Source organism: Bos mutus, chromosome 14 (genome assembly GCF_027580195.1).
Source record: "Bos mutus isolate GX-2022 chromosome 14, NWIPB_WYAK_1.1, whole genome shotgun sequence".
NCBI classification, from domain to species: domain Eukaryota; kingdom Metazoa; phylum Chordata; class Mammalia; order Artiodactyla; family Bovidae; genus Bos; species Bos mutus.
The window spans coordinates 66,150,320-66,175,882 of record NC_091630.1 but is presented as its reverse complement, the minus strand read 5'-3'; the positions used below and the strand labels follow the sequence as shown (position 1 = coordinate 66,175,882).

At 44.3% G+C, this 25,563-nt stretch overlaps 1 protein-coding gene across 3 annotated transcripts in view; it reads right to left on the bottom strand.

Moving 5' to 3' along the window:
- The window catches only part of FER1L6 (fer-1 like family member 6), a 175,765-nt gene that overhangs the window by 93,376 nt on the left and 56,826 nt on the right, over positions 1 to 25,563 (bottom strand). For all 3 annotated transcript variants that reach the window (XM_070382444.1, XM_005891962.3, XM_070382443.1), the window contains exons 7-15: positions 25,279 to 25,357; positions 23,528 to 23,684; positions 22,769 to 22,955; positions 21,355 to 21,547; positions 17,605 to 17,957; positions 13,690 to 13,798; positions 12,619 to 12,802; positions 6,469 to 6,589; positions 4,807 to 4,907 (exon numbers count right to left, since the gene is read on the bottom strand). In XM_070382444.1, coding sequence (XP_070238545.1) covers positions 4,807 to 4,907; positions 6,469 to 6,589; positions 12,619 to 12,802; positions 13,690 to 13,798; positions 17,605 to 17,957; positions 21,355 to 21,547; positions 22,769 to 22,955; positions 23,528 to 23,684; positions 25,279 to 25,357 — 1,484 coding nt within the window. The remainder of the gene's footprint in view (positions 1 to 4,806; positions 4,908 to 6,468; positions 6,590 to 12,618; positions 12,803 to 13,689; positions 13,799 to 17,604; positions 17,958 to 21,354; positions 21,548 to 22,768; positions 22,956 to 23,527; positions 23,685 to 25,278; positions 25,358 to 25,563) is intronic.

Here is a 25,563-nt window from a genome sequence, read left to right as displayed (position 1 = left end):
ACAAGAAACTGTGGAAAATTCTGAAAGACATGGGAATACCAGACCACCTGATCTGCCTCTTGAGAAATTTGTATGCAGGTCAGGAAGCAACAGTTAGAACTAGACATGGAACAACAGACTGGTTCCAAATAGGAAAAGGAATACGTCAAAGCTGTATATTGTCACCCTGCTTATTTAACTTCTATGCAGAGTACATCATGAGAAATGCTGGACTGGAAGAAACACAAGCTGGAATCAAGATTGCCAGGAGAAATGTCAATACCCTCAGATATGCAGATGACACCACCCTTATGGCAGAAAGTGAAGAGGAACTAAAAAGCCTCTTGATGAAAGTGAAAGAGGAGAGTGAAAAAGTTGGCTTAAAGCTCAACATTAGGAAAACGAAGATCATGGCATCCAGTCCCATCACTTCATGACAAATAGATGGGGAAACAGTGGAAACTGTCAGACTTTATTTTGGGGGGCTCCAAAATCACTGCAGATGGTGACTGCAGCCATGAAATTAAAAGACGCTTACTCCTTGGAAGAAAAGTTATGACCAACCTAGACAGCATAATAAAAAGCAGAGACATTACTTTGCCAACAAAGGTCTGTCTAGTCAAGGCTATGGTTTTTCCAGTGGTCATGTATGGATGTGAGAGTTGGACTATAAAGAAGGCTGAGCATGAAGAATTGAACTGTGGTGTTGGAGAAGACTCTTGAGAGTACCTCGGACTGCAAGAAGATCCAGCCAGTCCATCGTAAAGGAGATCAGTCCTGGGTGTTCATTGGAGGGACTGATGTTGAAGCTGAAACTCCAATATTTTGGCCATCTGATAAGAAGAGCTGACTCATTTGAAAAGACCCTGATGCTGGAAGGGATTGAAGGCAGGAGGAGAAGGGGATGACAGAGGATGAGATGGTTGGATTGCATCACCGACTCAATGGACATGGGTTTGGGTGGACTCTGGGAGTTGGTGATGGACAGGGAGGCCTGCCATGCTGCGGTTCATGGGATCGCAAAGAGTCAGACATGACTGAGCAACTGAACTGAACTGAACTGATACAAGTTCATAAGAGCAAACCCAAAATAATGCAGTTATTTTGCAATTCCTTTATTTTACAAATTTAACACACACCAAAAGGTTCCTAAAAAGTTGTATGTCAAGCAAATATTTTAGTTTCAAAACTGAGCTATGTCCTTATATTTTTTAAAATATACAAAGGACTGAACAGTAACACTTTGAAAGATGAAGTTTAAAATGTGCTCAGTAGAAAAAGGTTATGAGTGCGATGAACTAGAAATGGCTTTAAACGTGGAAAATAAGATATTGCCCTCACCAGCAATAATTTAAATGCAAATTAAAATTGATGCCATTTTCACTTATTAAAAACTGGATAGTATTCAAGATTGAAAATATTCGAGAGGGAAAAGTCACTCTCTTCTATTACGATAGAAGAGTGTTAATTATTATAATGTTTAGGAGGTAATTTGATAGCACTTATCAATATATAAATGTCCATATAATTTGATCCAAAAATTATACTAGAATTCTATCCTTTAAAAATAACTGAAAGTTCTTGCAAAAAAAGATGTTTATACAGTAATGCTTATTGTAGCACCATTTATAGTAGCAAAATAAATCAGAACAAAAATATCAGGGGCTAGTTAAATATTACATGATACATATCACATAACTAAACAGTGGGGTCAACCATTAGTTACCACTGTAGAAAGATGCTGGTGATACATTGTTGAGTGAAAAAGCAAGCTGCTGAACAAAGTGCAATATTTGTAAAGAAATAGAGCATTCTTATGAATGTGTATGTTTGCAAATGCACAGGAAAAAAACCCAGAAAGACCAATCAAACTCTGCTCTCTGAGTGGGATTGAAGAGAGAACTGAGAACATTTTTACCCTACCCATCCTGCGTTTTGTTGTCGTTGTGAGATGAGCCTGTAGTACTTTTGTGATGAAAAGAATCAGTTACAAAGGAACAAAACGGGGTTAAGATGCCAAACCTCCCAGCTCGGGGTCCCACACAGAAGCTCTGCCTGGTGGCAGTTGAAGCTTCGCCAGAGATTCTCTTTGGGCCTACTAGTCATTGCATTTTCTCTTAGTTTTTAAAAATAAAAGGATTCTATTTTGAGGAAGGCGTCTTGTCACATGTCTACCTTTCTTTCCTAGAGGCAGAAGGAATCTGTTCCACTCCCAGGATGGATCAGCTCTAAGAAACATGATGAACGCTTCTAATCTCTCTCCCTTCCGCACAGGGGGAGAAATAGCTTATTTCCCCCTCAGAATGGGGTAGATAGATGACTTTGGCTCCTGACTCTGATCATTCTTCATCTTTTAGACCCGCCAACTGTGGGCTGTGGGCAGGCTCCTCACTTCCACATGGCAGGTGGTCTGGTCCTTCTAGGGAAGCCCCAAAGTCAAGCTGCTCAACTGCCAACAGGTTGGGGGAACCACAAAGTGTCCTCGACCTCAGGTCCAAACTGCTTTCTTAAATCCCTATTTACCAAATAGAAAACAAATGTCTGACCCTCATGTATGTTTTTCAGTTGGTTTAAAACTTGCAGAAAAGAAAGGAATGATTATCACATCAAGCAACCTCCTAGTAAAGAAAAATTTTCCAGCTATTAATTTGCCCACAATTTCTAAAAATGATCATGAAGCTTTTAAAAGATACTTCAAGGGAATTGCAGGTGGCACTTAACTCACAGCAGGAGTAGCACTGATTCATATTGCTTCTGTGAAAAACAGAACAGAAATCAAGATAGAAAAAACACATATTTATCTCTCCGCTTTCTTCCTTTTTTAAAAAAGTAAAAATACTCGGGTAGTTGAGAGATTAGAAAAGACAAAACTTGCAAGACAAAACTTGCAAAGCAGAACACAGGAATTTAGCTATCTGCTGTCTATTTGTTTTTTTCTTTCCATCAAATGAAATGCCACTCCTTTTCCATTCGTTCTATCATGACAAATTCTCACTGTTTGCTCGAGTATTGACTGATTCATTTCAAGAGTTAATCCAAGGTGTTTCCTTTAAGGGAGGCAGCCTCTAAGATGGCCCCCACGATCCCCGCCTCCTGCTGTTCTTGCCATCATATGATTCCTCCCCTTTGAATATACATTAGTCCCAGGGATTGGTTTCTGACAGAACCCATCAAGACTGATGGGCTGTCACGTCCAAGATTAGATAATAAAAGACCATGATGTCCAGCTTACTGGCATGTCCTCTCTGACTCTTCTGTCTCACACACTCTGATGAAGTCAGTTGCCATGTTGTGAGAGGTGGTGTGGAGAGGCCCATATGGCAAGGAATTGAGGATGACCTCCAAACAACAGCTGGCAGGGAGCTGCAGTTCTCAATCCTCCTCAATCCAACAGTTTATAAAGAACTGAATTCTGCAAATGACCACGTGAGTGATCTGGGAAGTGAGTCCTTCCCAGAGGAGCCCCAAGGTAACTCTAGCCTCAGACAATGCCTTGAGTGCAGCCTGGGATAGGTTCTGAGCAGAGGACCCAACTAAGCCACATCTACATTCTTGACCCAAGAAACTGTGAAATAATAAATATGTTTTAGTCACTTAAATTTGAGGGTTATTTGTTACTCTGCAATTGGTAACTGACATACCCTACTCATTTTTTTATTATATTGTCTACCTCCTGGAGTAAGAGTCATTAATTGGTGCTTATTAATGTAGTGTACAAAAACTTCTGTTAAGTAGCATTTGATACAATTTATCCATCTAACTGGGAATCCCTGGTTGGTCAGCAGTAAAGAATCCATCTGCAGTGCAGGAGATGCAGGTTCAATCTCTGGGTCAGGAAGATCCCCTGGAGAAGGAAATGGCAACCCACTCCAGGATTCTTGCCTGAGAAATCCCATGGACAGAGGAGCCTGATGGGCTGCCGTCTATAGGGTCACAAAATTCAAGTATAACTTAACAACTAAATACCCACCACCAGCAGCCAATTGCCAAATAGTTGTTGCATGTGTGCTAACTTGCTTCAGTCGTGTCCAACTCTCCGGACTAGCCCACCAGGCCCCTCTGTCCATGGGATTTTCCAGGCAAGCATACTGAAGTGAGTTGCCATGCCCTCCTCTAAGGAACCTTCCTGAGCCAGGTTATGAATCCACATCTCTTAAGTCTCCTGCATTGGCAGGTGGATTCTTTCTTACTAGTGCCACCTGGGAAGCCCAAATAGTTGCTGCTGCTGCTGCTACTGCTGCTGCTAAGTCGCTTCAGTCGTGTCCGACTCTGTGCGACCCCATAGACGGCAGGCCACCAGGCTCCCCTGTCCCTGGGATTCTCCAGGCAAGAACACTGGAGTGGGTTGCCATTTCCTTCTCCAATGCACGAAAGTGAAAAGTGAAAGTGAAGTCGCTCAGTCATGTCCGACCCTCAGCGACCCCATGGACTGCAGCCTTCCAAACTCCTCCGTCCATGGGATTTTCCAGGCAAGGGTACTGGAGTGGGGTGCTGTTGCCTTCTCCGAAATAGTTGCTGAGTACCTACCAAATGCAAAGAAGCATGCCAGACACTAACACTGCTAGCAATTTTCTTGTTTCAAAAAGAATCTCTGCAGTAAGTCTTTCTTTTCTTCCCTTTTCCTTTTTTTTTCCTTTGCTTTATGTTTTAGTAAAGTATCAAAAAGCAATAGTGAGCCCACAGCAGCTAAATTACTGAACAAAAGAAGATGGATGTAACACAACTCAATGTTCATTTGACTGCATGTGAAATTGACTATTTTCTAAGGTAAGTAAAAGCTGATTCCATACAGCTCAGCTCCCCAGATGCCAGCTGTCCCTCCAGTACCTGCTTTGACTGATAAAGTCACTGAGCACCATCTTCATTTTCTCTTCTGGGGCTTCCTCTGAAATCTTAATCAGTTCTTTTACTTCCTCTATACCTTCTTCCTGAAAACAAACCACGGAGGTGGAGGGATGAGAGATGGGAATGAAACTGTCGTGGAGACACTGATTCTAACATTCACAGAAATTATATTCAGCTCATATTTTGTTTTGAAAAGGAAAGAGGCAAGAGATGACACTGTCCGTGAGTTATGTGAGCTGGAAAGGGATATGTGAGAGGAATCACAAAGGGAAGGTGCAAGATGCCAAAGCAGCATGTTCCCTGGTTTTCTTTACCCCCGGGGGCTTGGGTGGGACAGCGTACATTTATTGCACGTAGGTACTATTTTAAATGGGCTTCCCAGGTGGCTCACTGGTAAAGAATCTGCCTGCCAATGCAGGAGACAGGAGTTCGATCCCTGGGCCAGGAAGATATCTGGAGGAGGAAATGGCAACCCATTTCAGTATTCTTGCCTGGAGAATCCCACGGACAGAGGGGTCTGGTGGGCTACCATGGGGTCACAAAGAGCTGGACACAACTTAGCAACTGAGCACGCATGCACACTGTTTTGAATACTTTCACACATTCAATTCCTCAAAGAATTCTGAAGGAAAAGAACAAGATATGATAGGAGAGGGTAAGAGGAAACATCAAAAAGCTTCTCTGAGGAAGTGCTTGAACCTGAGCTATGGAGGCTGACTGGGCTTCCTTGGAGAAACAAGATGAGGAAAAGCAGCCCAGGCAGAGGGAAGAGCATGGAGGTGGCTAGCTTGGTTTCTTTGAGACACTTGAAAGGAGACCACTGTGCTTGGAATAAAGTAAGGAAGAGGAGCCTGTGAGAGACAGGACCAGAGAGGTAGCAGGGCTTGACTTTGGAGGGAATTGTCTACTGTTAGGAGAAGGCAATGGCACCCCACTCCAATATTCTTGCCTGGAGAATCCCATGGACAGAGGAGCCTGGTAGGCTGCAGTTCATGAGATCAGTAAGAGTCGGACACGACTGAGCGACTTCCCTTTCACTTTTCACTTTCATGTATTGGTAGACTTAGGATTTTGTACTAGTTGAAGTTAAGATCTGTCAACTTTGTGAGAATGCTGTCCATCCCCTGACCTTTGGAGATGAGGAAAATGGTCTATCCTTAGGTTCTATGGGCCTTCCAGGTGGTACTCACGGTAAAGAGCCCACCTGACAATGCAGGAGACTTAAGAGAGGTGAGTTCTATCCCTGGATTGGGAAGATCCCCTGGAGGAAGGCATGGCAACCCACTCCAGTATTCTTGCCTGGAGAATCCCATGGACAGAGGCGCCTGGTGGGTTTCAGTCCACAGGGTCACAAAGAGTCAAACACGACTGAAATGACTTAGCATGGATCATACTAGGTACTATAACAGGTAGAAGCAGAGCAGGGATTTGAATTTGGAGAGCTTGATTTAAAGGTGAGGAATTTTGCAAAATGTATTCTCATTTCCCTGGGTTCACATGGCAGGAGCCATGCGTCATCCAAATGCAGAGGCCTCAATTCTTTGGTATTTGAACTGAGGCCAAGACCCTCTTCTGAGTGGGAAAAGATCCCCTTTGCCTCCAGCTTCCCAATATTTGAATCCATCACCCATCAGAGTCACCTACCAGGAGGTCTGCCATCTTCTCCAGCATGTTGGACCAATGCAGCCTAAACGTCTGGTCTCCCCAAGAACTGACAAAGTAGACACAGGGCTTCTTGGCCTCAAATGGCAAATAGTTGTAATTCCTGGGAAAATACATTAGGTCTGGAAGTTAGTTGGCAATCAGTGTTTTTCAGGCAATTCCGGTCACATGTTCATGTTTCATACATCCTGGGTGGACTGGAGAAAGGATGGTGATAAAATAGTCACATTAGTAATGCCACCCTTAGCCTCTATCTGGGGACCTATGAACACTAAGCAATGAACAGCCATATGGCTACAATGAAGAGGTAGTAATGGCTACCACTCTGACCCAGGGCAAAGCTTAGAATGATCACCAGAAGGCAGGATTCAATTGGCAAGCCCTCTTCAAGGAAAAATTCTCTTTCTAATTGAGAGAAGGGAGAAAAACTAACATTTTCCTTTCCCTTTAAATCTATATACTAAGAACTGACTGTGTAAGGATCAACTGAGATAACAGAGGTGAATGTATTTTATAAACTGAAATCACTAGAGAATTGTAAGAAGGTAAAATAATATTAATGAGGATGAAGTCATGTGCTTCAAACTCAACTCCAACATTCCATGGCTGCCATCCATCCATCCATCCATCCATCCAATGTTGGTTGTTGCTGGGCATTAGTGCCAATAATATATTGATCGGTGACCCACTTGACTAAGAAAGGACCAGAGAGATAGCAAAGTAGCTGGAAGGGGAGACATGGAGCCAAAGAGAATGGTTGATGGTGATGGTTGGATATGCTTAAATGATGGTGAGAAAAAGATAGTTCAGAGGATGAGACTGAAGACAGAAAAGAAGGGACTAACTGGGAGAATTCAGTTCCCAAGAATGTGGATGTGGAAGCAGGTAAGATGGGAGAGATGTAGCCTAAGGTTGAAGTTCCCTGCCTAATGACAGCTATATTCATTATAGCTAGCTCTTACCTAGCTCTGCCCCCAGCCCCCTGAAATTTTCCCACAAACATCTGGGTGTGAAGAGAAACATGTAATGCAGGCAAGAGCACATTTCTTGTCATGGGCATTGCTTGGACAGGGGCCCTAATAAATGTGGACAGTGTTAGGAGTCATGAGCTTCTAGAGGTTGGGGTGGGGGGAAAGTGAAAGAGAGAGCTTTGTTTTCATTCCAAAAGCTACAGAGGACTTCAGCCTGAAAGAACGCATGGTTGTTCTTTTTAGCTCTCCAACCTAAGTTTCTTCTAGAGGCCATAAAGTTAGCAAAGATGCTCTGTGGTCTGTTCTGCAGAGAAAACAAACCAGCAGGCAACCATTCAGAAGAGAAGCCAAATAAGTCCTTGGCAGAAACTGAGGTTACGATTACAGCATGGAAACAAAATAAAACTTAACAAATAAGGAAGGTCAGAAACTGCTCTTTCCTTTATCTTGTTAAAAATGATGGCACTGAGAAAAACAAATGTCGTATAATAGGGCTCATATGTGGAGTCTAGAATTGACAGAGATGAATATATTTGCAAAGCAGAAATAGACACAAACGTAGAGAACAAACTCCTGGATACTGATGAGGGAAGCAGGGGTGGGATGAACCGGGAGACTGGGACCGACATATATACACTATTTTGTACAAAATAGGTAATTGATCACAACTTACCGAATAGCACAGGGAACTCTACTCAGTGCTCTGTGATGACACAAGTAGGAAAGAAATCTTTATTTTTCCTTTTGAACTTTTTATTTTGTATTGGCGGCACTAGTGGTAGAGAACCCGCCTGCCAATGCAGGAGATGTAAGAGACAAGGGTTCGATCCCTGGGTCGGGAAGACCCCTGGGGGAGGGCATGGCAACCCACTCCAGTATTCTTGCCCGGAGAGTTGCACGGACAGAGGAGCCTGGAGGCCACAGTCCACAGAGCTGCAAGGAGTTGGACACAACTGAAATAACTTAGCACAAAGCAATTAACAAAGTTGTGATAGTTTCAGGTGAACAGTGAAGGGACTCAGTCACACATATACATGGATCCATTCTCCCCCCAACCCCTGTCTCATCCAGGCTGCCACATCACATTGAGCAGAGTGGGAGGAAATCTTAAAAGGAGAAGATATATGTATACGTATAACTAATTTACTTTTCTACATGGAAGAAACTAACCCAACATTGTAAAGCAACTACGTGTGTGTGAAGTCGCTTCTGCTAAGTCGCTTCAGTTGTGTCCAACTCTGTGCGACTCCATAGACGGCAGCCCACCAGGCCCCGCTGTCCCTGGGATTCTCCAGGCAAGAACACTGGAGTGGGTTGCCATTTCCTCCTCCAATGCATGAAAGTGAAAAGTGAAAGTGAAGTTGCTCAGTCGTGTCCAACTCTTAGCAATCCCATGGACTGCAGCCCACCAGGCTCCTCAGTCCATGGGATTTTCCAGGCAAGAGTACTGGAGTGGGGTGCCATTGCCTTCTCATGTCCAACTCTCTGTGACCCATGGACTGTAGCCCACCAGGCTTCTCTGTCCATGGGAGTCTCCAGGCAAAGTAATTATACTCAAATAAAAATTAAAAACAGATTATGGCACTGAGAATCCTGCAACTAAATAAATTCCTACTTGATGTTGTGCTCTGTCCCAAGGTTTCTTTGCTCTGGATGATTCTGTGCTAACGGTGTTCAAAGCCTCTGTGTCTTTGGCTCCCAGGTCCTCCAGATCTTACTGGATCTACAGGGCTCAGGATGCAGTATTTTTCTCAGGCAAATGACCGTGCAGATGGAGAGCAGCAGATGGGAGGGTACCACATTGCCAGCAGGAAGAGACGTCTAACAGTTTGAATGGCTGCACTGATGTGCCATCAGCCTTGTGACTCGGGGCAAGGGTAGGCCTGGAACCCTGAGAATCAAATGGTAATCTGACTCTGGGCTTGTGCTCCAGTCTCATTCTTGCACTCCAGCCCCATATGTAAATTATATGCAAATGCACGTGCTTTAGAAAACTGGAAAGCCCAGAGCAAACCCAAGGTGATGTTTCAAGTGTCAGGCTAAACCACTCCTTATAAGGTGGTATTTCAATGGAGGCAACAGACAAATAAGTTGTATGTGTGTGTTTGTACATGTGTGTATGTGTGCTCATGGGTGTGGACACTGTGAGTGCATAGGCATATGTGTGTGTGAGCATGCCCAAGTGTGTTGGGGTATATTCTATTATAAAACCTTCTAATTCAGATGCTGCCATTCTTGGCTTACCACTATGTGGACAGAGCTTCAATATAGTGACAGGAATATACAGAAAACCCCCAAACATCAGCATGACTTATTTTGGTCTCTTTGAGTGAGCCAGTTAGTACTGATGTGTGGCCCGCTGAAGGATTCTGTAGCACTCTCATCTCCTTTAAACCCTCCCCATACTACATCTCCTGATATTACCATCACTATCAGCAATGGGCTAGTCTAACAAGGTGGGGATGTTTTCACTGCCTGGTCCCAGAGAAGGATGCAGAGTACCACTGAGAGCCTCAGAAAAGCCTCCCAGAGCTGCAGATCCTGCTCAGTGATGTCCTCAGGTTTGACACTGGACAGAAAAACCATTAAAGGATGGGGAAGTTTGGGGTCCTTTTTGGTGCATGTAAGGGAGGATGGGCCATCAAGCATGGCTGCCAGGGGGCCAAAAAAGACCCCAAAGAAGGTGGTCCATGGGAGGGACAGGATTTAGAAAATGTGCAGCCATGCCCAGAAATGAGAGGACATGCATCCAGGGTTATTTTCACTTACTCCTTCCTACTTTGTCCCAGACAATCGCTTCCCATCCTTAAACTCATCCTCGCTCTTTAGGGTGTCACCCTTTTGTGACCTTTGCCAACTCTTCACCTCCTCCCCTCCCACTCTCTTCCCCCATGGTATCTGGTACCCAACTAGGTTATAGCACTTCCTTAGCTCATTCAAAAACAGGTACGAGTATCTACTACATGCCTGGTGCGGAGATGAGCAGATACAAAGGTGAGCAAGACACAGTCCTTTGCCCTCTGACTGCTCACCATCTGATAGAGAGACAGACGAATAAAAACAGGTGAATGCAGCGTGAACAGTGTTTGATGGAGCTGAGTGGAGAAGTCCAAATCAGCCTTGGGATTCAGGGAAGGGAACTTGAATTTACTCTTGAAAGGTAATGGGAGCTAGCCATTCTGAGGATGGCGCTTATTGCCTGGCAGAGGCAAGAGCATGTTCCAAGGTCCACATGGAGCAAACAGCAGGATTCATCTGGGGAATGGCACTGGAGAACTGGTGGAATTTGGGGAATGGCTGGAGTTTATGGTAAAGAAGTGGATGGGGATCAAATCAACAAAATATGGCCCCTGAGATTAAGCCTGAAAGGCATAGGCAGGACTTCCCTGGTGGTCCAATGGTTAGGAATCTGCCTGCCAATGAAGGGGGCACAGGTTTGATGCCTGGTCTGGGAAGATTTCACATGCCACCAGGCAACCGAGCCCACGTGAGACAACTACTGAGTCCACACTCTAGAAGCTTCGAGTCACAACTAATGAAGCCCACACGCCCTAGAGCCTATACTCCACAACAAGAGAAGCCACTGCAACCAGAAGCCCTCAAACCTCAACTAGAGAGCAAAGCCTGCTTGTTGCAACTAGAGAAAGCCTGTGTACAGCAACAAAAGACCCAGCAATGCCAAAAATTAATTATTTATTTATTTTTTAAAAACCACAAGCAGCCAATGGATAATGTCAAACTGGGAAGTGGGGAGTTCAGATGGATAGTTTGGTGATTTCCTTGATGCAGGTCCAAGCCAAGTAAGAGGTGTTTAAAATAACTTACGCCAAAGATACCAATTGACTAAATTAAAGAAATGGCAGTAGGGAACACACTTGAGAACTAGAATTAACCAGACTTCATCACTGACTGGATGTGGGTAGGAAGGGAAAAGAGAACAATTGACAGATTTCCAATTTGTGGTTGAGAATGCAGTGAGTGGCAGGACCAGTCTCTGAGATGGGAAAGACAGGAAAAGGGGAAAAGTTGCCTGTGAAGACAATGAGTCTGATGACTAGCTTGGGGACCCCCAAGTAGAGGTGTTTGGATCTGCTGCTCAGGAAGGCCATCTGGGAAAATAGATGTGAGAGTTCTTGTGATTCTAACAGTGGTCACTAAGCCATGGGTTCACGCCCAGAGACACTGTCTAGATTGAGAAGAGTAGACTAATGAGAACTAGCAATGTGATTTCAATCCCTTGACATGTAATGAGCAATCTTCTCTTACGACAATCCCGTGAGATCATATTTTTTTTACTCCTAGCACAAAGCTCAGAACACAGAAGACTCTCACTGCATGCGGCTTTCCTTTCTCATAAGCCACTTGGTTGACATCACTGTCTTAAGACAAAGTTCTATAATTTCACTTCTCTTTGCATGTTGAAATGTCATGTGGGTTAAAGATCGGTAAGGGTGCATGTAGGAGCCCCAGTTGTTTTCTGAAATGGTCTTTTTTCATGGCTAAGAATCATTTCTGAGTTCTTCAGTTTGCGCCCAAAATAAGATAAGAAATGATGTAATTAATATTTCCACCAAGTTGAATTTACATTGTGTTCAAATGACTATAAAAACTGTTGATAGGATTTTGGGGTGGAAATTTAACTTCTGACCTTCCTATATTGTTATGCTTCAAAGTTATAGGATAAAGGGAGCTTCAGATATGGTCATAAGAACCATCGTCATCACTCTGTCCTTGAATGAATTAACTGGATGTGTCATTTGGAGAGTTGTCAACATGAGAATTCAGGAGAGTGGCAGTTATCCTGTCGGTCTAGCCTGTACCTTGCACCCATAACTAAGATACAGAATATTTCTAGTTTTAGGGAAGAACTGAATCAAACGGTCATGGAAATGGGTCACATTTCCACAGTCAGAAATCCTGGCTACTCTCGCCTCCTGGGGCTCCTGTGCGTGTGTGCTCAGTCACTTCAGTCGTGTCCAACTCTCTGCGACCCCCTGGACTGTAACCCAGCAAGCTCCTCTGTCCATGAAATTCTCTAGGTAAGAATATTGGAGTGGGTTGCCATTCCCTTCTGCAGGGGATCTTCCCAACCCAGGGATCAAACCTACATCTCCTGCATTGCATTTACTTTCTGAGCCATCAGGGAAGCTGCGTCTCCTACCTGTTCCCTTCTGTCACGAGTGGCTTCTCTGGGTGAGTGGTAGAGACCAGGGGAATGGCGGCATCATGGGCTGCGTCCCCTTCTCCTTCGTGCAGCAGTGGCAGAGTGTCTTCTTCAGCTGAGTCTGCTGACTTCTTCCTACTCCTGTGATGCAACCCTCCATCAATCAGGTTCCCAAAATTACCTGTAGAGCCAGTAGCAAGGGGAGAAGGGCCAGATGTCAATAAGTAGAATCAGGCTGCTTGGCAGAAAGGATCCAAGCTTATGTCTTCCCAGGGCAGAGTAATAAGCTCTCAGTATGAAGGCAGGATGATGGTCAGATCAAAGAAATAAGATTAGCAATGATACAAAGCCATCATCAGCTTCCATCTTAAGGTCTTTTTTTTTTTTTTTTTAATGACTTAAGTTTCAGATTAACTGGATTCCTTCTCCATTTTTTTCTGCTCCAAAACTTCCCAAATGTAAATCAAGACCTTCTCTGATGGAATGCTCTTTCTTGGAGTGGTTTTCCCAGGTGCACATCAGTCCAGGAAGACTGCTGGAAGTTACAACAACAGCATCTATTATACGCACAGCATGCCATGTGCATTAATTCATTAAACTCTTGCCATAGCTTCATAAGGAATTATCACTATTCCCATTTTATAGATGAAGAAACCAAGACCAAGAGAAATTAAGTGATCCTAGGGTCAGGGAACCAGGATTAGTAGTCCAAGTCTGTCTGAATGCAAACTATACTCTCAATCTTTTTATTTTAACTTTTTTTAATTGGAAGATAATTGCTTTACAATATTGGGTTAATTTCTGCCATACGTCAACAAGAATCAGCCATAGGTATGCATTTAAAAATTTTTTATTATTTTTAATTTATATATATATTTTTAATTAAAACTATGAAAACAAATCTATCCCTTACATATTGAGTCTAGAGTGGACAAGGAGTTATTCATTTCTTCCTGAGGTGCAAACCTCCAACAGAATGCTACCATCTGCATGTAAGGCATTGATTCATTCAAGAAAGAGGTATAAAGTTCATGCCATGTGCCAGACACTGTGCTTGTCTGCACTTACCAATAGAAACTTCAAAGCTAATGGGTTTATCTCCGATCCTCCGGTCTATCATGGTAGCTTCGAAAAATGCTCCAAAGAGTAAAAATTCCTCATGTTTTTCTGGTACAATCTATAGAAAGAAAAAAAAAATACATTAGACGGCCCTGGATCTTTTTATAGTAGGAGGAAACTGAATCAGTGAGGCCAACCTGGTCCAGGGTGATTTATAGAAACCTGAGTCTTGGTATCAGCCTGATAGGGTACATCACTTCCACTCTAATCAGACTGGCAGGAACCAGGACCTACGCACTGCAAATCCCAGTTCAGCCATTCGCAATGATGTAGTCTCAACCTTACAATCAAATCTCCTTTCATTTTAAAGGTAAGCTTGGTATATGTATCTTGTTAAGAGAGTGATGGTTCCAGAAACCAGGTGACACATTACATTTCTGAGTGAGGAGGCTGAATGAGCTGGAGCTTTCATGCTGTGCTTTCCGGCTTTACCCTTGGATTTATTGAGCCCAACGGAAACAGCAGTAAGGTTCATTGAAGGAAATACAGCAGCTGTAGTTTCAGAGGCTAAGAGCCCCATTCAATCAAGAGCTCTTAACTCTGTCTCTTTCTCTCTCTCTCTCTTTTTTTCCGGCCACGAGGGATCTTGGTCCCCCAATCAGGGATCGAAGCCATGCGTCCTGCATTGGGAGCAGAGTCTTAAGCACTGGACTACCAGGGAAGTCCCCTTCTCTCTTTTTGAGACTCTTTCTTCACACACAAGCCCCCTGTGCTGCTGGCATCAGCAGGAAATGTTTCTATTGACCAGAAAGTGTGGGACAGGGTGGGGCCAGATGCTGACTCTTAGTCACAGCACGTGCCGCTCCCGCCTGCCACCACTGTGTCCCTTGGCTGTAAGCCAGCCCCTTATCACGCCTTCCTGAGGCCAAGTTTACTCTCTGGGAGGAGGTTAAAAATCACTCAGAGACCCAAAGGGAATGGAGGCCACGGAGCCTGGAAGAGGGACTGCAGGTTCCAAGGCCAGGTGATCCCCTCTTTAAATCCCAACTCTGCTGCTTCCTAGCCGTTGACTGGGCAAGCCGTGTCTGCTATCCAGGTATCATGTTCCTTGTCTGTGAAATGAGCATCATAGCAGGACCTACATGGGGAAGGAATGAGATCACCCATGTGCAGTACCTAGGATAAAGCCTACACACGCCAATGCCATAAGTGAAGTCACCATAAGTATTTCAACAGGTTATAATTCATGTCTTAATCCCATCCACCCTTCAAAGTCCAATCCAGAAGAAGCCTCTTCTTCTGGAAGCCTCCCCTGATGCCCTGAGCTAGAAAAACGATGATGGTAGTGTTTACAGAACTCTTATTGTGTGTCAGATATGGAGAGAGTAGCATATTTTACACTCCCATATGTAAAATAGATAGCCAGTGGGACATGGGGAGCTCAACTGGTGCTCTCGACAACCTAGAGGGGTGGGATGGAGTGGGAGGTGGGAGAAGGTTCAAGAGGACGGGGACACATGTATACCTGTGGCTGATTCATGTTGATGTATGGAAGAGACCAACATAACATTGTAAAGCAATTATCTTTCATTCAAAATTTCTGGATCACTATGCTATACAACTGAAAATAACATGGTATTGTAAATCAACTATACCTCAATAATTGTTTTCACTTTAAATAAACAAGTTTTAAAAAAAGAATTTTACCTGTATTATCTCATGTAATTCTTGTAACTATCCTATGAGAGGGATCTTTCTATTCTATCCATTTAAAGGTGAGAAGCTGTAGTTTCATGAAAGAGTAAGATATCTGTTCATAGTTACTAAACATGATTAATAGTAATTGAGCATTTACTATGTGTCAGGCTCTTTTCTAATAAGCACTTTGTTGTATTAATTCATTAAATCATCATTATAAGCCTATGAAGTAGAGGTTATTATTGGAAATAAACCTAGGAGCTTAAATCACTTGCCCAAAGACTCAAACAGATACTTGTCCAGAGACCAGACAGTAACCATTGCACAATACTGCCACATCTTAAACCCAACTCTCTTATTTGGGAGCCCAATATTTTAATCCTTACACTGCACTCACCCCAGGAGATAATATGACTTTATCTTTACCTGCTTAAGGCACTTTATCACATTCTACTTCCTATGCATTTATTTTGTAGGTCTTATCTCCCCTTCTTTACCATAAATTTCATGCAGTCAGACTCTATTTTTATTCCTACCAATGCTGAGGATTTAAAAAGGAACACAGGGCAGGAATAGAGATGCGGATATAGAGAATGGACTTCTGGACATGGGAGAAGAGGAGGATGAGACAAAGTGAGAGAGTAGCACTGACACATATATATACTACCATGTGCAGAATAGCTAGCAAGCAGGAAGCAGTTGTAGAGCACAGGGGGCTCAGCTCTGCGCTCTGTGATGACCTAGAGGGGTGGGATGGGCAAGAATGGGAGGGAGGCTCGAGAGGGAGGAGATTATATGTATCCTTACAGCTGATTCATAATGTTGTACAGTAGAAACTAACACACTGTAAAGCAGTTATATACCAAGAAAAAATAAAAATAAATTTGAAAAATAATAAAGATGAACACAAGGTTTGACAGAAGGGAGATAAGCTTTGATGGTGATGATGACAATGAGTTTAAAAAGCCAGCATTATAGGACCTCATTTGTCCAGATTCACAATGAGAGCAAGGCTGCAGCAAGGGAAATTAGAGCTGCGGGAACCTGGAGAGCTGAACAAGAAGATGCTACAAAAAAATAGATATTATCATGTTAGTAAGGGCAAGCTCTGAGCTACTGAGGCTCTGGGGAAGGCAGAAGCTGTAGTGTGGTAGTTTTAAGTTATGTCCACAAATTCTTGGAAAAGCCTCCCCTTAAAAGGTGAAGCCTCATTCATTCCCCAACCCTATTTCAATGTGGGCTGGACATGTGGCTCATTTCTAACAGTTAGAATGTGGCATAAATATCTGTGTGATTTCCATGGATTTGGGCAAAAAAGACATTGCAGTCTCTGCCTTGCTCTCTTTTGGATCATCCACTCTGGCAGAAGCCAGATTTATTAAATCCCAGCAGTAAAATTAAGTGGCTCTTCCAAGGCTAAGTTGACCCACATACTAAAAATCCTTCTGTGTGTTCTAGTCTCTACCGGGAATGGACAGCTCTGGGAGACCAGGCACCCCATCCCTTCCTCATCTGAAATTAGAGTCTGGCTGACCTGAGAAACACCCTCCCAGAGGCAGAATCAAGCTATAATCTACCCACCAAAATATAAAATGCCTTCATTTGCAGTCACAAAGCACTATTACTGAACTTAAAGACTGAGAGCTTAGTCACGGTTTATGTTCCTCTTGGGGTCCCAAACCTCTCACCCCTAACACAGAACTGGGCCAGAAGACGCTACTCTGCTGTTTGCTGAGTCACAAGCAATGATAACCATTCCCTCCAGTGGTGACTTCCCCACATGCGTGGGGCCGGGGAACAGGTGTCTCGGTTCCTTGTGTCCCTGCTTGTCACCCACTCTTCCTCCTCTTCATCCCTCATCCCACATTATCTCATCCAGAATGCATGCTGAGCTAACAAAGCTAAACACAATTAGGCCCCACACAGAGTTCAGTCCATCACCTGCCCACCCACTCCCAACAGCTCCTCCAGAGTGCTTTAATTTTATTTTACTTTGGTGTCCATGGGAATCTGTGTTTGGTGGGGGATGCAGACAGAATGCAACATGAGCAGATGGCTATGTTGTGAGCAGGAAAAGGCAGAGGATCAGCCCCGAAATATAGGGCTGAGTCAAGACACATTTTGCAGGGGGCGCAACACCTCTGTGGGTCTCTGGGGACCCATGGCAGATGCTGTCTCTGCGCTGGGCTCAGGGCACAGTCTCAGTGGAAGCGCGCTCAGACTTACTTCTGGGGGCACGTCGAAAGGCTCCACCTCGACCTCTGTTGAGTTGGTTTTGTCTGAAGCCTGCTGGGGTTTGCCATCGTCAGTTTTGTCGCCCTTGTCTTTACTCGCGCCTTTGGAAGATTTGCCATCTTTGTCCTTCGGAGACAACTTGAACTCCTTGAGCGCCTTGGAGAATTTAGACTCCTGTGCCCCTCCCGAGAGGATCTCCACAGCAATCTCCACCAAGATCCTGCCCCGGTATGACACGCCTTCTCCGAAGCCTTCATTCAGTTCCTGGTAGTCATCCATCAGACTGTGGTTCCTGGGTGAGCCATACAGGTTAATCCAGGCAGGTCCAAACGTGGGCAGGAAGCCTAGAAAGAGCCCAAGCTTTAGTTGCCTGGTTATGCTTTCAAGCTGGTTACTGCTTGATGAGAGTTGTGCACATTTGTTTAGAAATGTAAAGTATAAAGAAAAGACAAGAGAAAATATTTACAGACTATCCCATCATGGGGAGTTCCCTGGTGGCCTCCTGGTTGGGATTCTGGGCTTTTGCTGCCATGGTCCAGGTTCAATCCCTGGTTGGGAAACTGAGATCCCACAAGTCATGAGGCTCGGTCAAAAAACAAAACAAAACAGGACATCCCGGACTTACCTGGTGATACGGTGGATAGGAATCCACCTTGCAATGCAGGGGACACTGGTTCGATCCCTGGTCTGGGAAGATTCCACATGCCACAGAACAACTGAGCCCATGCACCACAACCTTTGAGCCCACGTGCTATTGTGCTATAGCACAATGTGCCTAGAGCCTGTGCTCAGCCAAGAGAAGCCACTGCAATGAGAAGCCCATGCACCGCAACTACAGAATAGCCCCTGCTCTCCAAAACTAGAGAAAAGCCCATGCATGGTAACCAAAAATAGAATAAAATTAAAGAAAGAAAGACATGCTACCACAATTGGCATTTTGCTATGTTTCTTTCTAGTCATTCTTCCATGTATATGTTTAGACTTGTCCATAATTTCAGCAAGACTATGCTGACATGCATTTTCATTCATCAAACTTTTATGGACTCCTAACACGTGCCAGGCATCATTTTAGAGACGAAACATGGAGCCCAATGGAGATTAAATCAGATACAAACATGAAACAAATATTCACATTACAAATGCTATGAAGGAGCTATATCTTGTGCTGCAAGGACAAAAAACAGGCTGCTGTGGCATGAAGAGGAATCAGGCAGAGAGAGGAGGGTTCTGGGCAGAGGAGAGAGCATATGGCATTGGAAAGGAGCTTGGAGGCAGAAGGAACTGGAAGAGAAAGCCAGTGCGGCTGGAGTCCAGAGAGGGAGCGGGTGAGAAGAATGTGGAGAAGCGAGTGGGTCTGTCTTTATCCTAGAGATTATGGGACTATTCTAGAGGAGTTTGAGGAAGGATGTGACCTACTCAGATGTGTGTTTTTAAATTCACTCTGGCTGCCATGTGAAGGGTTCTAAGAATGGATGTGAGCACACTGGTTCAAGGACTCCTTCAACATTAAAATTCAAGACATGGATAGCCTGGACCAGTGTGATGGTAGTGGAGATTGAGAGAAGTAAATGTTCTGAAATGTGCTCTAAACGTAGAACTGAAAAGACCTGGTGATTTTAACTTACTCTTGGCATAAATTGTTTCCTTTCTTGATCCATAGCATCTGGGAAAATGTAAGTGTCTATGCAAACATCTCTTTGGCAACTGACTGTTCCTTTTGTTTTCTTTTCTGCAGCATGTAGGATCTTCATTCCTGGACCAGGGATCGAACCTGGGACCCCTGCAGTGGAAGCTCGGAGTCTTAATCGCTGGACCTCCAGGGAAATTCCCAGAATGTTCCATTTTGACTGGCAGTACAGGATGGTGGCCCTGAGCATGACTTCCTGGGTTCAGATCTCAAGTCTCAGCTCTGCCATTTTCAAGCTGTGTGACCTTGGAGAAGTCTTTTAACTTTCTGATGCCTCAGTATCCTCAACTGTAAAATGGGGATGCTAATAGTACCTATCTCAGGATTATCTATTGGGATAATCTAATCTATCAAGATTAAAAGAGATAATATTAAGTGCTTCACTGAAGTCTTTAGGAAATGCTCTAAAATATTAGCTGTTACTCTTAATAAGTGATTGTGTGCTAAATCTCTTCAGTCTTGTCCAACTTTTTGTGGCCCTATGGACTGTAGCCCTCCAGGCTCCTCTGTCCAAGAGATTTTCCAGGCAAGAATACTGGAGTGGGTTGCCAAAACCTCCTCCAGGAGATCTTCCTGACCTAGGAATCAATATGTATCATAATTTGCTTAACAATTCTTGTTGACAAAAAGTTGCCATATGCTTTATTGTTATCAATAATTCTAATACCTGAAAGCTTCCTCTCTCCATCCCCTCACCCACTGCTCTATTCCTCCATGGACTAGATTCTATCCTGCCTTTAATAAATTCTATGAAGTAGTGCTATTGTTTTAAAAGAGGTAGGAAGATTCTATAACCCATGATATCTACTTTTTACTATCGCTATACATCTCCCCAAACCCAACAGAGTGACTCTGAAAAGTTGTGGGTAAAACACGTCTTTGCCTGGTTGAGAAATCCTATAGATGGGCAGAATGTGCTTTCTCCATAAAGCAACCTGGGGCAAACATTTCCATAACATGGAAAGTTAAATGGTATATATTTATTAAGGCCTTTCTATGATGACACTCTTGTGCAGGGAACAAAAATGTGTAAAAGTTGTTCTCTGCATAAGCCAAGCCTTTTACAGTATAATGTGTATACACACATATCCACAAATACATACATTAATTAACATAAATTTGTAGTGCAGAGAAAGATTCTCTTGAGATTTAAATAAAGGGAAGGTGGGTTGGGATATGTAGAGAATTATCAGCTATTAATTTAGATTTTGCTAATAGAGTAAGTCCCCTACATATGAACATGTAAGTTGCAAACTTTCAAAAAGTTGCAAATGTGTGCCAACCCTTGTATGCCAGCTGTTGTACTGCACTACTGTACTTTTCAAGGCACTGTACAGTAAGATTAAAAATGTTTTATTTTTTGTGTTTGTTTTTTATGTATGTATGATGTGCAGGAAAAGTATTATAAACCTATTATAGTACAGTACTGTATAGTTGATTGTGTTAGCTAGGTACTTAGGCTAGCTTTTTGGACTTACCAACAAATTGGACTTATGAACACACACTTGGAATGGAACTCATTTGTATGTAGGGGAATTACTATAAAGAGCTTTATCCAGGGTGAAAATTCTTTGGACTGACTCAATGAATTAGCTGGGACTCTCCATTCTTTCCCTGGCTCTCTGCAGTCAGCTCATGCTCATCAGTAGTTGAGGGAACTATATTTTTTGAACCATTTAAACACAGTAAAACCATTCTAAGCTTGTGAGCCATACATAGATACATGGTAGTTCAGCTGTGGTCCATGAACCACAGTTTGCCAACCTCTGATCCAATCTAAAGTCTTCATTTTCCAGTTAGGAAGCATAAAGCCCAGAGAAAGCGAGTGACTTCCTCAAGAACACACAGCAGTGTTCCTGGAAGACCTGGGCCAGGGAACAAGCCTCATGGTTCCTAGAGTCTGGCTCTGTCCACTACCCTAAACCAACCCAAGCCACAGACCACACAGAGATGGAAAGTGCCTAACACATCGCCTGCTCCTCTGGCTTTGAAGATGAGGCTCTAAATGAATCATTTCGAGACCCTACCTTGAAGTCAGACATGTGAGGCCTTACCTTTATCTCCATCCTGTTCATTGGAGATCTTCTTCAAGTCAATGAAGTGGGTTGCCAGCACTATATCATTCATGCTGCCTTCATCCCACACCTGGATTTTTACCCTCCGACACAACGGAGGGAACATTTCCTTGAAGACCACCTGTTCATGCCACACAGGATCGGCACAGTTCTTCTGCACCGTGGTTCGCCCCTAAACACAAAGCCAGGAGGATGTGAACCACTGAAGGAAATGAAAGAGGCCTTTGACCAACTAAAGAAAACTCTTCACACCAGCTGGAGATATAAAGTAAGTTGCCAAATTAATGAACCTGTTTCCACGAGGCACCCATGAAAATCAGTTACATCCCATGAACATAACCAGTGTCCTGCTCTGTGCCAGACACCGTGCTGGGCATCTGGGACAAAAGGAGGGTTGTCACAGGTCCTCCCCCAGAAAGTTCTCATCATCACACTGGGTTGAGGTGAAACTGACACCTGTGTTATTAAGGCATTCCATGCATTTCCGGGAAGACAGCAGATACAATTAGACCCTGAGTTTGCGTCATAAAAGTAGGACCAGGGATTTCCCTGGTGGTCCAGTGGCTAAAACTCCATGCTCCTGATGCAGGGAGTCTGGGTTCGATCCCTGGTCAGGGAACTAGATCCCACATGCTGCAACTGAAAGAGCCTGTGTGCCATAATGAAGATGAACGATCTCACATGCCTCAATGACGATCCAGTGCAACCAAATAAATAAATATCTTTTAAAATTAGGACCCGGTACAAATCCCTTCCCCAGTCTAGACCTCAGTTTCCTCATCATACAATGGAGGTGATATCCTATTTGCGGGTTATATATGTCCTATATATGCCAATGGGACCCAAGACAAAAGTAGTCCAAGGTCCACCCTGCCAAAGGGAGGAGCTGGGTAGACACACGTGTGTTGGCTGAAGCTTCCAAGTCCAACTAATCAGGATTAAGCTCTGACCATGTGCCCAGGCCCTGGCACTTCCAATGGCTCTTGAGCAGGGAACAGCTGGACACAAGGATGTCCAGGCTTACATACGATAAGGACAAGCTGGGTAGATTGTGGAGCAGATTGAAGGGGAGGTGGTAATTCTCTGGGAATTGAGGACTGGCCAATAGCTCAGAGAAGGAGCCAGAGGTGAGGAAGGAGGCCTGCCTGCCTGGGTCCTGAATGGTGGTTCCCCCCGCCAGTTTTTCTCTATGAATCTTCCAGGAAGGTGAAGGCGAGAGGAAGTAGGTGACTCTCCCCTACTTTCCTGCCACGTGCAAGGCCTTCTGGCGACAAGCCTTCTCTCTCCAGGCATGTTTTGATTTTGATTTTAATGTCCTTTACCCAGCAATGTCCTGGGGTAAAGAGCAGAATTCCGGCCCAGGTCTGCCGGGATCGCAACAATGGACACTCACCGTCTGCCCAGCGAAGGAGACCTCCACGAAGGGATCCACGAGGTCCTTACTGTCACCCACAAATGCTTTGGTGACATTCGCCATGATGCTGGAGTTCACCTTGGGCAACCCTTCGGCTTTGTAGAGTCTCACGTAGAACCTGGCCCAGGGCCTCTCTGATGGAAACCCTTGAGGGATCAAGAGGTTCCTTGAGGGGGACAAAAATGAAACATAAAAGAACTGTTTCACTTGAAAGAATAGAAAGAAGAGGAAGAGGCAATTTGGAGGCAGAAAGGAGCATCCTGATACAGGAGAAAATATCAGGATGCATCACTAAAATGAGTTTTCTTCCTGGCGTGAATGACAGCGCAGGGCATGAATAGAATGAATGTGATAAACTGGTTCAGGTTCCAGAATTACAGAATAAACACCTAAAAGAGGTGCATTAAACCTTTCCATTTCATAAGCCAGTGGCTGAAATTATTCTCCCTTCAAAGAAAAATCAGCTCAGTTCAGATCCATAGGATAAGCTTGGGAATAGCTTATCCATTGTGGGTTGGTATAGGAAGACAGGCTGTTCTTGTTCTAGAAGCTGCCCTCCCAAAGGATAGTGGTGCCTTTGGTAGGACATCTCATGGCGCCCCTGACAGAGCAGAGTCTGGGGGGGACAGGCCTCTAACTTGGCAGTTCTCAAGAACCCATAAGGAAGGGGAGAGGGGAAAGACACGGAAATGGGGACATGTCATTTCTCTTGCACGGTCCTCCATGGGCCTGTCTCACTTTTCTATTTGCTCCTCGGCATCGGAGGTTTTGGGGTTGGGCTTTAAGACATCTCCTTTTCCAGTCACGCTGATGTCACACTTCAGGTACCCCTTCGTGCCAGTCCTGATGTCGCCAGGATCCGTGAGCAGGGCCCACTTGTCACAGAACTGATGACCTGCAAGACATCCCGACAGCTCAGATACCCTGCACAGATGCACCCAGATGCTCCACCCACTTCCTTCCAACACAAACCTCCCCACCCTCTGCTCCCCAGGAGGGGCTCGCTCATTACAGTTAATTCCAAGTCTCATGCTGCCCCTCTCTCCTCCTTCCCCTCCTCTCCTCTCTCCCCAACCACTTCTCCATCTTTTTCCCCAACCTGCCACAGGGATTTGGGAAGCCCTTAACCAAGTGGAGAATGCCTGGACTAGAGTCTAGCTTTGACCGGAGAGAAGGACACGAATGCAGTGTAGAAGCCATGCCTGAGGGCCTTCCCTGGGGGTCCAGTGGCTAAGACTCTGTGCTTGCACTGCAGGGACCACTGGGTGGGAAACTAGCATCCCTTATGCTGCACGGTGTAGCCAAAACAGAAGAAGCCACACGTAATTCCACAGGCCACAAGTCCCACTCATGGATCTTTTTTCTTGGCCTACACAGTGAGCCCAAACTTCAAAGGCTCTCACAAAATCTAGACTTTAAGCTTATCTTTAAAAAAAAAACCAAACACCTGTTAGATCTGGCAGTACATAGTCCACATTGCCACACGGTGGCAGGTAGGAAAGGAGCTGAGTAGATGCTATTCCTTCCATGGCGCTATGTGCCCAGCCTCCATCCCCCCAGCCTCCCTCATTTCCCACGGCGTTAAACCCAGTCCACTGCACTCAGTGACGCCCACTGCCTGGCCCCTGTGGTCATGTGAGTTGGAATCACTGTTGAAGAGAAAGAACCTTTGATTATAAGACCTATGTTTGCTGTTGGTTCTGTTACTGATTAACTCTTGACCTTGGACAATCTGCCTAGCGCCTCTGAAAAATCAGGGATAATAGTAATAATTAATACAGCAAACCCATGTGTGACTTATCAGAGTCATTGTTTTGTGCTAGATCCTATGAAGTGCTTGTGCATATATGCTTATGTATATATTCACTTACATATATATTTACTTAATCCTCCAACAACTCTATGGAGGAGGTGCTATCATATCCCAATTTTTACAAATAAGGAAATTGTAGCACAGACAAGTCAAGTTATTAACCCAAGGTTGCACAGCTAAGAAAGAGCAGAGTAGAATTTGAAGCCAGGCAAATCTGGCCCCAGAGTCCACATTCTTAACTTCCACATTTCCTTCTTGTGTCTCACAGCAATAAATTGGACAGACTTTGGGAAAATATTTTTAAAAACTGATCAGAAGTATTCCCGGATTGGGAAGATCCCCTGGAGGAGGGCATGGCAACCCACTCCAGTATTCTTGCCTGGAGAATCTCCATGGACAAAGGAGACTGGCAGACAACGGTCTATGGGGTCGCAAAGAGTCGAACACGACTGAGCGACTAAGCACACAGCATATGGACACATAAGACAGCTTTATCATTAGACTGAAAACTTGGAAGAAGAGATCCAAGAGTTACACACAGTTATACCACTTTGCTTAACTGATGCTCAATGTATTGAATGAATGGATAAGTGGATAAAGGGATAACTGAATTGACTCCTAGGTGTCAGAAGAAGAGAAGAAGAGCAAGAGAGACTGGGAGGCAAATTTTTCTCACCAGGTTGGTTGTACACGGTCCCCAGGTCCACTTTGAAGGAGCCGATCAGTACACTTCCTATCAGCTTGTGGTGAAAGACCTGGGAGAGACGGAGCAGTGAGTCTGGCAACATTAGATTTCTCTTTGAGGCTAAATCTGCGAAAAGGGCTCAAGACAAACCCATCAAAGAGGATTCTAGGCCTTGAACCTTGTCTGGCCTTCACTCTTATCTGGGGCACACTGACATTTGGTTATCGAACCTCAGGGATGGCTGTAAGGGTGGGCAAAGAATCACAGCTTTACCTC